Here is a 16,050-nt window from a genome sequence, read left to right as displayed (position 1 = left end):
TCAGAAATAATACCACACATCTACAGCCATCTGATCTTTGACAAACCTGACAAAAACAAGAAATGGGAAAAGGATTCCCTATTTAATAAATGGTGTGGGGAAAACTGGCTAGCCATAAGAAGAAAGCTGAAACTGGATCCCTTTCTTACACCTTATACAAAAATTAATTCAAGATGGGTTAAAGACTTAAATGTTAGACCTAAAACCATAAAAACCTTACAAGAAAACCTAGGCAATACCATTCTGAATATAGGCATGGGTAAGGACTTCATGACTAAAACACCAAAAGCAATGGCAACAAAGGCCAAAATTGACAAATGGGATCTAATTAAACTAAAGAGCTTCTGTACAGCAAAAGGAACTGCCATCAGAGTGAACAGGCAACCTACAGAATGGGAAACAATTTTTACAATCTACCCATCTAACAAAGGACTAATATCCAGAATCTACAAAGAACTTAAACAAATTTACAGGAAAAAAATCAAACAACCCCATCAAAAAGTGGGTAAAGGATATGAACAGACACTTCTCAAAAGAAGACATTTATGCAGCCAACAGACACATGAAAAAATGCTCATTATCACTGACCATCAGAGAAATGCAAATGAAAACCACAATGAGATACCATCTCATACCAGTTAGAATGGCGATCATTAAAAAGTCAGGAAACAATGGGTGCTGGAGAGGATGTGGAGAAATAGGAACACTTTTACACTGTTGGTGGGACTGTAAACTAGTTAAACCACTGTGGAAGACAGTGTGGTGATTCCTCAAGGATCTAGAACTAGATGTACCATATGACCCAGCCATCCCATTACTGGGTCTATACCCAAAGGATTATAAATCATTCTGCTATAAGGACACATGCACACATATGTTTATTGTGGCACTATTCACAACAGCAAAGACTTGGATCCAACCCAAATGTCCATCAATGACAGACTGGATTAAGAAAATGTGGCACATATATACCATGGAATTCTATGCAGCCATTAAAAAGGATGAGTTCATGTCATTTGTAAGGACATGGATGAAGCTGGAAACCATCATTGTGAGCAAACTATTGCAAGGACAGAGAACCAAACACCGCATGTTCTCACTCATAGGTGGGAACTGAACAATGAGAGCACTTGGACACAGGGTGGGGAACATCACACACCAGGGCCTGTCGTCAGGTGGGGAGAGGGAGAGGGATAGCATTAGGAGATATACCTAATGTAAATGACAAGTTACAATGGGTGCAGCACACCAACATGCCACATATATACATATGTAACAAACCTGCACATTGTGTACATGTACCCTAGAACTTAAAGTATAATATTAATAATAATAATAAAAGAAAATACACTGAAAATGATATTGAGTAATATAAAAGACTGCTTATGTAAATATTGTATTATCTTTAAAATATGTTTTTAAAAACACTTGTTTAAATAAATAATGACACTGAATTATATGGTCTATACCATGTAGGTGGAATATGTATTAAAATAATTTCATAAAGGATAAAATAAAATCGAGCTACAGTGTGGAAAAGCTGAAATATTTTACTGTGATTAAGACACTATTAACGTGAACTAGAGAGTCATAAGGTGAAGATGGATTTTCTAATTTTTAGAATAATTACTAAGAAAAATAACTCAAAATATAGCTAATAATGTGTTAATAGAAAAATCAAAATGGCACAGTGAATCACTGAATAGTACCATGGTGATGGATTAGATATGCGTAAGAGAGGGAGAAAAGACCTGAATTTTAGTTTGGGTTACTGGGTGAATTGTGGTTTGGTTAGTGATTTACTGAAATTAACCTCAAGCAGATGAAAAGAAAACATTTTATTTTTGTTTTCATTTCACAGTATTTGCCATGTTAAATTTCATTTTCCTATTTGTATTACAGTGGAGTTATCAAGTAGGAAGCTGATCTGGAGATCAAGGCAGTATTGTAGCCTGAAGATATACACTTGTAGTTAATCAGTATGTAGATGATATTTAAAGCAGTGGTAGTTGATGATATCAGTAAGTGAGAAAGTGGAGTTAAAATAGAGGAAAAAAGATCAAATAAAAGATACACTGACATTTAGTGCTCTAGGAAGAAGACATATAATCAAAGAATAATAAAGAGTGTAAATTAAAGTAGGAGGAAACATCAAACAAACATGATTTCAGAGAAACCAATAAAGGAAAATAATTCAACATTGCAGCAATATTCTATTGTATTGAATCCTGAAGAACAAACAGGAGAGTAAGACAATGAATTTTTGCTAAGTGTAGCAATAAGCAGATTATTGGTGTCATCTGCACATACTGTTTCAGTGGTGTGAGAAAGAACATTCATTGAAGTGAATTGAGGAGAGAATGGGAAGTATGGACAGGGATTGTAGACCACAATGTTGAGAGGCTTTGCTGTGAAACAGAAAAGAGAATGGGAAAATAACACAATGGTGTGTGAAACAAGGGTAAATTTTTCTTTCAGCTTTTTCTTTTTAGACAGAGAATTATTAAAATTAAGCACTAGGGTTTAAATGTATTTCAATATAGTTAGTGATGCACATTCATATAGGACCAAGAATAATTCTGCGTTTGGATGGGTTGCTACCACAGATCTGTATTAGGCAAAACCAGGTCCTCTGGGAATAAAAGTAGACTAGCATGCTCAGAAGTCTGGGTCTGTGTAGCCTTCCACTCCAGGGGCATCTCCAGGAAGTCACACGCTCATGTCTCCATAGAATCACTCCAGGGGAAATTCTGGGCAAGGGTGCTGCTATGGTTGACACATCAGAAAAGACTCTTTTCTCCTAGACCAGGCTTTGGGTGAGTTGGGGAAAAATCTGAGGCCTGAGAAGTGCTTTCTTTGAGGACCTTGTCACAGAATGGCAGAGATGCAGTATGGACAGTTCATAGAAAAATGTAAAGGTCAGCGATGAGTGGTAGAGGTGAAGGAGATTGTGTGTTGAGCCCCGTTCACTCTTTTATCTGTAATTTGAATTTAATGGCAGAAATTTCCCCTGTGACTAAATGTTGATCTTCTCCTTTAGAACTAAACAGAACTTCAAAGCGCAATGATCAGAGAACCTGTATTTAAGCTTTAGTCTTGGGATCTGGTACAAGTTAATCAACTTCTCTGACCCTTGTTTTTCTAGTGCATTCATTAGCAGTAATAATAATACTTTTCCACTAAGGTTTTTGTATCTCTAAATGAGATAGGACATGTAAAGGGCTAAGAACGGAGCCTGGAACATGAACAAGCACTCAATAAATATTAGATTGTTTATTATTAAAGGACTAAAATAATTTTAAAATGTCTGCCCATTATTTATTTTATTGTCTATCTAGGATAACACGCAAAGCTTGTGCTTTTTACATTGCTTGTGTTTTTTAAATACCAATGAAGAGTCTAGAATGATCACAATGCTCAGCAAGCATTAGTTTTTCATTTCCTTCTCCTTTTCACTAAAATAGAACCAACGCTTCTAACCGTAGATGTGGGAAGTAAGTGGCAAGGGGATTATGTGATCCTACCAAAAACTAGTCAGTAAAACAAGAGCCATATAGATCATTGTCCGTCCTCTTCCCCCACTCACCTCTGAGCCCCTTCTTCTGAGTCCCAGCTCAAGGTCAATAGCAGATAGTTTCTTATCCTAGTGAGACTAGTCTATGGATCCCACAAGAAACAAGTCCAAAGGGCCAGCTTTTACTTAGCAGCTCAGATCCTTTAAGAGTATAGTATGCTCATGCCTGTTCCTCAGAGAGCAGCCTTTCCATCTTCCTGCCTGCGTGGAAGAGTGTGGCAAGTGAAGTTCAATACTACATAGAAGGGAAGGACTCTCAATGTCCACTCCTTCTCCACCTTGACCCCCACATATACTTCTGAAGCCACAGAAGCTCCTGTCCTATTGCTGTGAGGAAAGTTTAGGCTCAACTCTCTCCATGGTCTATCACTATTATTTAGACAGAATTAAGCTAGCCAGCTGATGAGACAAGCTAGATATATGGACCCACCTGTAAAACATGCCTTCATTCAACCCCAGCTATACAGTACACTCATGTGTCTCATCTTGCTTTCCATATGTTCTTTGCTAACGGGTCTTGGATGGAAAAACAAAAATGCTCCTTTTTGTCCTCTGATTACTCACGACGCATCTGGTACTTTGTAGAAACTTAACAAATTTGAAGTCACTTATCAATAAATTAATTAAACACGATCAACTTTTCCTTGGTTCATGAGATCTTAAGTAATCAAGGGCCTCATTTACTATCCTTGTCCCAAATTCTGGAAAGTCTGTGCTGATCTCTGGGATTAGGGTGCTTAGATTGCCAGTGTAGTGTTTCTTTTGTGGCTGCTCACACTCATAATCAATTTTCTTGTTCTTTACTTTTTCTTACTGATTTTTACTACATGTGAATTCTACTAGTATATTGTCTTTTCATCTTTGGTTTATCTGAGGCTTGCTTTCACTAAATCCTTTACCGTAAGCATTAAAGAGACAGATCCACCGAATCCACTGTCTTGAACCCTACAACAGCCACTGCCGGCAAGCCACTGGTATTAAATGTTGGCATAAACTGCCTGAGGGATAGAAAGATTTAGGTAATACAGACTTTGATCAACATATATAAATAGTATATATTAAAGTAGGTGCATAACTTTGGAATTATATAAATAGATTTCATGACAAATCTTTTGAGAGATAAGCAAACTCTTTTGAGAGTCAAGCAAACATTACTAAGTTTATAGGTAATACATGGGCATTTATTATATCTGAACTTTACTGAGTCTTTATTATTTGCCTGGTGCTTATCTAAGTGCTCTATCAATATTCCAAATGCATACTCTTAACAACCCTGTGGTAGGTACTATTACTTTTATTTTAAAGAAGTGAGGAATTAAGCACAGTGATTATTAAGTAACTTGTTCAAAGTCATAAAACTAAGATTCAAACCCCAGAGCCTTTATTTTTAAAGCGATTTTTCTTTACAACTTCCCTAAACAGAGTCAAAGACAGAGAGATATAGGTAAAGAGAGACAGATATATAGGTAAAGAGAGACACTTATTATACAAGTGAAAGACCCTCAATCCAATCAGACCCGTTATTTTTCAAGAGTCAGCAAGGATGTTGGTATCCTTTAAGTCTGCAGTCTGCAGCTCCAGTTGTTGAAGTTTCAAATAAAATTTTCTGCAACAATGAAAATATTCTACAATAGTTTTATCCAATCCAGTAGCCACTAGTCACATGTGGCTATTGAACATTTAAAATATGGTTAGTACAAGTAAGGTGAAATTATAATTTAATTTAATCAATTTAAATTTAAATAGATGCATATGTCTAGGGGCTACCATACTGGACAGTACTGCACTAAATTACTGACTGAGAAATTTGGAGTGACTTTTTTCTGTCTTGTTCATTCACAAGTATCCAGAGCTCTCTGTCTTTTGTGTGTAGCTCTGGATTTTGTCTAGTGGTTTTGTTATTTTCTATGACCAAGGCTCCTATTTCATTTATTTAAAATAATTTCTTAAAGAAAGAGTTCTTAACCTGGGTCCATAGATGGTTTTCTAAAATATCTGAATTCACTTACTTTTTATGCAGAACTTTGCTTGTATATATGTGTGTGTGGTGTGTTGGGAGGAGTGTGTGTGTGTCTGTGTGTGTGTGTGTATGCATTCTTAACTGGGAGACCCTTTCTGAGATTCTCAGAAGAGTTATGATAAATACAAATTTCAGAGCCACTATAGCACTACTCTTTCTTCTAGTCCTGAACCTTCTGTCAGCTGTGGTTAGACTGGCCTGAAAAGGTGATTAACTCAGCTGCACATTTGGATATATGTTCTTAAGATGACACCAAAAAATTGAAATGGAAGAGAACTGATTGTGTGGCACCAAGATTTTAATCTGATCTTTTTCACTACAAGCAGTAGACATTAATATCTGTGATTCCCCACAGATTTAACTAGGCCTTACTTGGAGTTACAGTGAGAAATGTAGCTGCTGCTAACTCAAGATGACATTTATTAGAATGGCCACATAGGAGTATGGAAGGAAGAGAATGGGTCTTCTCTAAGGAGAAACAGGAAAAATCTAGATGAGTTTTAACACCCAGGGCACTGACTTCAGTAATCTGAACCATGTTTGAACCTGTCTTTTGGGAAATTCTCCATGGATGGATTTAATCTGTCTGAACCATATAGTAGTTGTAAAACTCTTCGCAAGTGCTGGAGATCATTCTGCTCCTTAATGAAGAGAAAAGTAAATCTCAAAATTCCTTTCTAGATGCACCTTAGGACAGATAAATCTAATTGCATGGAAGAACATACTGAAGAAAAAGGCCTGAATAAATGAGAATGACAATGGGAAGACTTTGGATATTTCTGAAAAGGGACTAAAGCAACTCTTCTGTGGCTCCTGGGTATCTGTTTTCTATTGCTGCCATAAGAAGTTACTACAAACTTAGTGGCTTAAAATAATATATATTTATTTTTAACAGTTCGTTAGATCAGAAGTCCAAAATGGGTCTCACTGGGCTAAAACCAAGATGTAAGGCATTCTTTTCTGCAATATTTTCTGTAGACTTAGGGGAAAATTCTGTTCACTTACCTTTTCCATCTTCTAAAGGCCGCTAATATTCCTTGTTTTCTGGTTCCCTTCCTTCATCTTCAATGTCAATAATTCATGTCCAGTCCTGCTCATGCTGCCATCTTTCTGGTTCTCTGCAGTTGACAAAGGTTATTCATTTCTAAGTACTACTGTGATTTGATTTGGCCTACCTGGACAATGTAGGATAAACTCTACATCTCAAGGTTCTTAATTTTTAACTACATATGAAAATTCTCTTTTGACATGCAAAGTAGCGTGTCGATAGTTTTCAAGGATTCAGATGAGGACATCTTTGAGGGTATTATTCTTCCTACCACAGTAGGTCTTTTTTAAGTTCCTTGGGAGCCAAGGTGACTTCTTCCTCCCTCACTTGCTGCAGGCTCAGATCCCTTTAGTACTCATAGACTCTTAGGAATACAGAAGGTCAGAGCTTTAAATTTCTTAAAATGTGTCTTTCCTCCTCCATCTCACATCACACAAGTGTCAAAGAGGGAAGTGATTGAGAAATTGAGTACCGAAGAGGGAAATGATCATATGAAAATCAAAACAATTTAAGATCACAACCAAGATGCACACACATACATCCACGTGTTTATATCTGCACATCTGTGTTTATGAACCGCCCTCATATTAGGATTGTGGTTATATTCTTCATGGTTATTGGTGTTAGTGTTTATTATATACGTAAATACACAATGCCAAATTCTTCCCTACTATTGCAGTCTGCAAGACAGGTAGCTTCTTGATATTTCTGAATTGCATATGTCCCTATTATGTGCAGATGTTGAGTGGAGGTTTTTTGTTTCTCTTTCTCCTAAATATTTTAAAATTTTGTGCTTAGTAGCAGCATTCTTGCTTCATGAAGCAGGGGATATTGGTTTCTGTATCAAACTGAACATGGGTGTGCACGAATAATATTTAAGTTACTTCCTCTTACAGCTACCATCTCAATACTTATTGTTACTGATTCCAGTTGAAGGCTATTTGACTTAATGAGCTCTTCTCTTTTTCCCTAGTCAAACCTCTATTCCATTATGTCACCACGCAGCCAAACTACTGAGAACCACCAGAGCTTCTTCACACTGACTGGGATTCCAGGAATGCCAGAGAAAGACTTATGGATGGCCTTGCCCCTCTGTCTTCTTTACAGCACCTCGATCTTGGGAAATGTCACCATCCTTGTTGTCCTCAAAGTTGAGCAAAGTCTCCATGAGCCCATGTATTATTTTCTAGCCATATTAGCTGCCACTGACCTCAGCCTTTCACTGTCTTCCATGCCTACCATGGTCAGTGTTCACTGGTTCAACTGATATTCAATAACTTTTAGTGGCTGCCTTATTCAGATGTTCTTCATCCACACATTTAGGGGAGTAGAATCAGGTGTTCTTGTGGCCATGGGCTTTGATCGCTCTGTGGCCATCGGCTTTCCTTTGCACTATGCTGCCATTCTCACTCATAGTGTCATCAGCAAGATTGCAGCAGCAGTCTTGCTACGGAGTGTGGGGACTCCGCTCCCTGTGCCTTTGCTCATCAAAAGGTTACCTTTCTGTCACTCCAGTGTCCTCTCCCATGCAACTGCCTCCATCAGGATGCCATGAGGCTTGCCTGTGCTGACATCAGTGTCAATAGCATCTATGGCCTGCTGGCTGTGATCTTCATCATTGTATTAGATGCCTTGATACTTTTGGCCTCTTACATTCTAATCCTCCACGCAGTATTGAACATTGCTTCCCAGGAAGAGAGGCTCAAGGCTCTCAACACTTGCCTCTCTCACATCTGTGCAGTGCTGCTTTTCTATGTACCTCTGATGTGTATGACCCTAATTCATCGCTATGGGAAGCATTTGTCACCACTAATACACACATTCATGGCCAATATCTACCTGCTTTTCCCTCCTGTGCTCAATCCCATTGTGTACAGTGTTACAATCAAGCAGCTCCAATGGCGGATTGTCCAGGCCTTTTGTGGGACTAGGGTTAGCCCTTAATGGCATCTACTATTTCCATGTAAATGAAATCAAGTTAGAGAAAAGTATCAAACACAGCACTATCCAATAGAAATTCCCGCAGAAGTGGATATTTTCTATTTCTCTGCTGTTTAGTAACTAGTAGCCATACATGGTTATTAATTGCTTGAAATTTTGCTAGTGCAAGCTGAGGAACTGAATTTTAAATGTACTTAATTTTAGTTGATTTAAGTGTAACTTTAAGTTGTAATATGTAACTAGTAGCTGCTGTATTGAACAGTACAAATATAATTGGTTGTGAAATGAAATTGTATAATGGTTTTGATGAGAGCAATAATTTATTTTAGCTTGATAAAACATAAACTTTTATACTTTAAAATTGTATATAAGAAATTTTCAAACATTTATGTACAATAAAACTTACTCACCTTGGCATATCGTTTTACAAGTTTTGACAAATGCATTGTGTTACCACCACTGAAACAAAGGTACAGAACAATTTTATCACTTCCCCAGATTTCTTTATGCTGCCCATGTGTGGTCAACCACTGTATTGTCACCCTCCAGAGGGCAAGCATTGACCGGCAAGCATTGATTGGCTCTCCCTCCCTGTAACAATTCTTTTTCCAGAGTGTCATGCAAATGAAACCTTGTATTATAGTCTTTTGTGTCTAGCTTCTTAATAAAATGCTTTTGAGATTCACCCATGTTATTGCATGTATTGGTAGTTTATTCCTGTTTATTGCTGAATAGTTTTCTGTTGAATGTCATTTTTTAATAACTTTTTTTGAGAAATCTGTCCAGACTGCTCTTACTCCACTAGAATCACTCTGGTATTCAGTGATGAACACAGAACATTTATTTTCTTTTGCCTTTATTTGTGTATTTATTTATATATTTTATAACATAAGGTATACATATTTAAGGGGTTGGAATCAGAAAAGAAAAAATATTAAAAATAAATAGTATGTGCAGAGTTTGAGAAAATGGTGCATTCAGTGAGTTGGAAAAATAAGAAATTTCACATAAGCTTTAGAACTCAAACTCAGCCTCACTTCTGTTCAGAGGACTTTTCTGACTTGTGCTTAATATATACCCCATATGAACAGGGTCTCTTTTATCCCACTTCATCACAACCCAAGTGTGTAATGTAGTTTAGACCATATGGTGGACACTTAATATATATTTTTGAATTAATGAATTAATGAGAGCTATGTTAAGATTGATGTAATACTTCCTATTCTTTCTGTTCTTATTTAATATTCATAAATCTTATCTGAAAATTTCACAGTCACTCATCTTCGCTAATAGGAACCAGGAAAAGGGGGTGGTGTTTACTTATGCATCTGAGCATTACCTGATGTGTAACTTTATAAAGTTACTTGATCTTCCTTGATACTGAGATAAGCATCTTTACTCAGTGAGACTCATACATATATAGTGAGAATATATTTGGAAAATGTTTCAAGAAGTACAAAAAGGGCCGGGCGCGGTGGCTCATGCCTGTAATCCCAGCACTTTGGGAAGCCAAGGTGGGCGGATCATGTGGTTAGGAGTCTGAGACCAGCCTGGCCAACATGATGAAACCCTGTCTTAAGTAAAAATACAAAAATTAGCCAGGTGTGGTGGCAGGTGCCTATAATCCCAGCTACTAGGGAGGCTGAGGCAGGAGAATAGCTTGAACCCAGGAGGTGGAGATAGCGCCACTGCACTCAGTCTGGGTGGCAGAGTGAGACTCTGTCTCGAGGTGGGGGAAAGTATAAAAAACCAGAGTAGATTAGATATAATCAGGATTATTAATTGACTGTCTACTGTGAATAGTTGCATTCCAGACTAAACTAAGCTTAAACCATATGTGGGCACACAGTTGGAAATCAATCTATGAAATCGACAGATTAAGGAAGATGAATTTAAACCATAGTTCCTGAAGACCCGAATGGAAACAATTGACATTAGAAGGTAGTTTATCATGATGGTTAAGGTGAAAAGCTTTGAAATAAGACTTATTTCAAAATTTTGAGTACCATTTCTGAAATAGGCTTGAGTACCATTTCTGCAACTTGTTAACTTTTAGACAGCAAAGTTATTAAAAAATCTCTCTGAGCTTCAATTTCCTCAGCTGTGAAATAATAGGTAATAATACTGAACTCATAAGGTTGATTAAGACAATGCATTTGAACGATATAGTTTCTGGAACGTATTATGTGTTCATCAAATGTTAGGTTACTTATGTGTAGAAGGTAGATGGCTCCAGATATGACTTGAATGGGAAGGGTTCTTAGGAGGAGTTCTTGTGTAAGAGGAGGGGTGTATGAACGGCCAGGAGGGTAATGAGACCTCTTAGGAAGAGGATATATTGAAAACAGAGAACAATGGGATGACTCTTTCTGCTCTCCTAATCCAGCTCTGACATTCAGGGAGCCTTCCTGGCTGAGAGTCCTTAGCCTAAGGCTGAGTGAAGAGGAATGGTTATAGTTATTTGACCCAGGCAGGCAGTTTTTGCAGATATCCATTATTGTCAGCCTCCAGGGCTAGGGCTCTTCTCCCAGCCCCTGATGGATGGGGTTTGCTTGGGCCTGGGAGCAGGGTTTGAAGTCTTGGAGATATGTCTGAGTTGCAGATGGGTTCCATCACTCTTACTTGAACCAGAATGCTTACTAATCAAGAATGCTCCCTGTTGCCTGGGGACTCTACTAGGCTGCCTATAAAGCCCTCACTTTTGGAAGCTGGTTTAGTCCCTGATCTGTTATGGGACTGAAGAGAAGTTGGTAGTGTTTCCTGCTGATGTGACCAGGTAAGGCGGGAGTGCAAATGTGGGAAAAAAAACTGAAGGGGAGGGAGTTTTTTAAAAATGAGGGATGGTAAGATAAGGAGAAGAAGAAGATAAAGCAATAAATTGATGGGAACTACAAGTAAGATGGGATGAAGAAAGGGAGGGGTATAACAGATACTGGAAGAAATTGAGATAGGGAAAGAGAAGATAGGAGAAGAAAGAAGAGATAAAGGCAAAAGATTATAGGACTCAAAACTCCCTTTCTGTGGCCCTAATTGTTTGGTAATGAGTCAATGATGGTAAATGAAACTTTCTGTTTTTCCCGATCCTGCTTTAGTAACTGGCATTGAGAGATTAAAAACATGCTTGCCCAAACTTTCAAGAAACTCAAACATCTGGCAGAATAAGAACATGGTACTTGCATATATAAATTACCAATATCAGCTGTGCCTCATTATTAAGCACCAGGTGAAAGGTCCAAGCAAAATGTGGGGCAAAGATTGAAGCAGAGGGTAGTTTTAGCTTAATATGTCATGGAACTTTCAGGGTATATTCTGAATTGTGGAGGAAATATAATTCAGTGTTAACAAATTAACAGAAGGTAGGGGTTGGTAAATGATGAGGATGGGTCTGTAACATTACGGATGCCAGAAAATAGGGATGGTGATCTTTGGGTCACTCCGTTATTGAGTTGAGTGAGTGTTATTCAAATAATTTCACCTGGTCTTCTGTATATGAATGGGGCAGATGCTACCTTCTTCCTGGCCAGTCAGATGGAGACTTGTACCTGAAGAGAGAAAGCATTTACATATTGCTCTGGTTAGCTGGCAATGTTGAGAAAACCTTTAATAAATTTAGGAACTGAACTTTGACCTACCACTGGCTCCAGAGTGTATGACCTCACAGAGAGAAAGCCCTCTGCTTCTTCTTCTGTCTCCATTCCACAGGGAAAATTTCCCCAGCAGCAAACTGAGTCGCTGTCTCCTCTCCTCTTGCACCCCTTTGTGTTATCCAGTGTCATTTCTTCTTTGCCTTTATGAGATATCATTCAAAGAACAGAGGACAACTGATATCTGCTTTATAAGCATCTCATCGCTTAGTTACTTTTGCACCCCCAAATGCCCCTTGCATTCATCAGCACATGAAGACAAAAACAATACAAACATATGTAGAATTTTACACACAATTTTAAAAACACTTGGACTCCACAAACATTCTTCTTTAGATGAGTCATGAGAACATAGTTCTCTATTTTGCTTATTTCTCATCTTCATCCCTCCTATACATCATATACAAATATAAGAGGACGTTAAAAATTTTTGTATTTTAAAAGAAGGAAATTATAACATTCAGCTCTCCAAATTGTCTCATTAGCCTGGCCTTTCTGATCATCAGAAGTTTAGTAAAAAGTAATAGACTTTGGAGTTAGTAAATTTGGTTTTGAATTTGAATCTGTATTTTAACTATTTTAGTCTAGATATACTATTTAACCTTCCTGGGTCCATTTCCTGTCTTTAAAACGGAAGAGAAATAACTACCTTAAATTTACAATTGTATATAAAATGACTAATTAAATGTATGATATATATAAAGAATCTTAATTATTTTTCTTTCCCCGTAGTTCAGTGTCTTCAACTAACCATGGCAATATTCAATAACACCACTTCGTCTTCCTCAAATTTCCTCCTCACTGCATTCCCTGGGCTGGAACGTGCTCATGTCTGGATCTCCATTCCAGTATGCTGTCTCTACACCATTGCCCTCTTGGGAAACGGTATGATCTTTCTTGTCATCATTACTAAGCGGAGACTCCACAAGCCCATGTATTATTTCCTCTCCATGCTGGCAGCTGTTGATCTATGCCTGACCATTACGACCCTTCCCACTGTGCTTGGTGTTCTCTGGTTTCATGCACGGGAGATCAGCTTTAAAGCTTGCTTCATTCAGATGTTCTTTGTGCATGCCTTCTCCTTGCTGGAGTCCTCGGTGCTGGTAACCATGGCCTTTGACCGCTTCGTGGCTATCTGTAACCCACTGAACTATGCTGCCACCCTCACGGACAGGATGATCCTGGTGATAGCGCTGGTCATCTGCATTAGACCAGTAGTTTTCTTACTTCCCATTGTAGTAGCCATAAACACTGCATCTTTTCATGGGGGTCACGAGCTTTCCCATCCATTTTGCTACCACCCAGAAGTGATCAAATACACCTATTCCAAACCTTGGATCAGCAGTTTTTGGGGATTGTTTCTTCAGCTATACCTGAATGGCACTGACGTATTGTTTATTCTTTTCTCCTATGTCCTGATCCTCCGTACTGTTCTGAGCACTGTGGCCCGAAAGAAGCAACAAAAAGCTCTCAGCACTTGTGTCTGTCACATCTGTGCGGTCACTGTTTTCTATGTGCCAATGATCAGCCTCTCTTTGGCACACCGCCTCTTCCACTCTACCCCAAGGGTGCTCTGTAGCACTTTGGCCAATATTTATCTGCTCTTACCACCTGTGCTGAACCCTATCATTTACAGCTTGAAGACCAAGACAATCCGCCAGGCTATGTTCCAGCTGCTCCAATCCAAGGGTTCATGGGGTCCTAATGTGAGGGGTCTTAGAGGAAGATGGGATTGAAGGTAGGAAATTGTCAGGACTTGAATTATGCTTAGGAAAGAAAGGGACTTGGGGCAGTCTTATCCATAGGCATTCTGGTTCCTGAGTCAATTCCAACTGAATTTTAGGAGTGGGAAGAAGACAGTAGTTTTCCCCTGAGCTTATCGAAGAGTTTTATTTTTTAATACTGTAATTTAAAACCAAATTAATTGAGTATATGTCCCTGAACCATTTTAGACAATGACATGACTCGTGTATATAAAAGCAAAATAAAGTCACTTTAATATAGTGGAACAATTTAATTATCTCCTTTAAAACAATAGTTTTTAGAACAGAAGTAAATTACAATTTTATTTTCACATCCAGCTGAACAATTTTTTTTTTTTCCCTGAGGTGACAGTTCCAGTGAGGCAATAAATGTTGTTCCTTGAGCTGGTAAAAGGAGAAGTTACATATGCTCACAAAGACACAGATGTAGAAAGTTACAATTAAAAACTTTAGGAAAATCTTACACATCGGTTTCAGTTCCTGGTGTCACTTCTAGAGAGCGCTATATCCTTACAAATATACTCTCTATACGTCTATCTTTCTTTAATCCCTCTTCCTCTTAGTAGAAGTGATACTTTTCAATTTTAATTAGTACTTTGTATACCTCCAATCCATCCAATATATAAAATTACACATTGACTTTCATTATTTTCTCATTGCCTATATATTCTAATATAGTTCTAATCCTGAGTCCACAGTTACTCCGCTGCGGACTCTCAGAGCTGCAGCTTTTTTCTATTTGCTCTTGTTTCTTGGGTTGCTAATTGTCTACCCAGCTGTTAACCACTTCTATCCTCTGGTATACTCATCACTCTAGAATTGCACAGTAGCTTTGATGCTTTTAATAGGGAATTTCTAGATTGCCTTTATTGACAACATTTGTTTTGTGAAGAAGTAAACTCAGGTGCAGAGTTGTTAGGGAGCTGGAGATAATTCTTCAATTTTTTTTCTACAGTTTTGACAATTTCATCTGACCTAGGATAACTTGCGTTTGAGCATGGTGAACCAAGCAGGTACTCTGATTTGAGCCACCTGTCTCCTCCCCTTGTATCACCTTCCTATTCCTTGGCAGATAGGGAACACCAGCCCTAGTCTGGTTTCTCGACCTCAGTTTTCTTTCAAGCTATGTTGTTCAGCTCAAGCACTGACGACTGTGTGATTTTGCTTTGCTTGGACTCCAATCCCCTTTACCAACAATAATCACATATCATTTATAATTAAAATTATTTGCATGAGGTTCCTTTTATGCATTATATTCAGGCAATTGAGATTACATAAGAGCGTGTGGCAGGACTCACACATTTTTTAGGTGAGGAAAAACAAGTGAATGACCATCCTATAAAGTAATGCAATCATAAATAAAATTCAGTTTTTCAAACTCCAAGTCCCTCATTGTAGCTAAAATGCTTCTTGGCCTTGTGCACTCAGAAGGAAGTCTTTGTATTCTATTATACCACAATTCAGTATTTTACCTTTCACGTTTTTGTTCTTACATTGCTGCCAAATAAATGTCTCTTTGGTCTGTCCTCATCAAAAGGAAAAAAATACAACTATTATTCAAAAGTGCAAGAACCCAAAGATATATCTAGTTTCTAGACATCTGACACCATACAATTTCCCTCAGAGAGTATCATACTATGGCAGAGTCTCTGACCCTGAAATTGACTTGTGGCAGAACAGACATCCCAGAACACACACTAATTTAACCATCCAAACTTTCCTGCGTCAGTTATTTCAGATGTCTCTGGCTTTACAATTGCTTCTTTTGGAGACTTTTCTAAAAGTCTACCCTGGTAGATCGATAATTTTCTATTCGCAATGGAGAAGTTTCCAAACATCTGGAAAAACAATAATTTTTTTTCTTTCTTACATTTGGTTTCAATATTTATTGGCTAAAAAACATAACAGGAACTTGTGTGAACATATTTTTTGGACCATAATTTATTTATTTCACACTTTTCACTTCAGAAATATTGCTATGTTTGAATGCAGGGTAATACCTCAAGCGATATGTGGCTCTTTTAAAGTATACAATATAATTGAATTCCAGAGGTTTTTAG

General features: G+C 37.9%; 2 protein-coding genes and 1 pseudogene across 2 annotated transcripts in view; all 3 read left to right on the top strand.

Moving 5' to 3' along the window:
* MMP26 (matrix metallopeptidase 26) overlaps positions 1-16,050 on the top strand; it is a 253,853-nt gene that overhangs the window by 123,921 nt on the left and 113,882 nt on the right. The window lies entirely within an intron of this gene.
* LOC105527335 lies at positions 7,634-8,586 on the top strand (annotated as a pseudogene).
* LOC105527318 (olfactory receptor 51T1) lies at positions 12,917-13,963 on the top strand. Its single transcript, XM_011963614.1, has one exon. It carries the CDS (start codon positions 12,917-12,919, stop codon positions 13,961-13,963), a length of 1,047 nt encoding a protein of 348 aa, XP_011819004.1.

Source organism: Colobus angolensis, unplaced genomic scaffold (assembly GCF_000951035.1).
Source record: "Colobus angolensis palliatus isolate OR3802 unplaced genomic scaffold, Cang.pa_1.0 Scaffold616, whole genome shotgun sequence".
In the NCBI taxonomy this organism is placed as follows: domain Eukaryota; kingdom Metazoa; phylum Chordata; class Mammalia; order Primates; family Cercopithecidae; genus Colobus; species Colobus angolensis.
Note: the sequence above shows the minus strand (reverse complement) of the source record. Positions and strands in the feature narration are given on the sequence as shown.

Coding starts and splice junctions, on each gene's coding strand:
- LOC105527318 (XM_011963614.1), top strand. CDS start 12,917: ATGATATATATAAAGAATCTTAATTATTTTTCTTTCCCCGTAGTTCAG.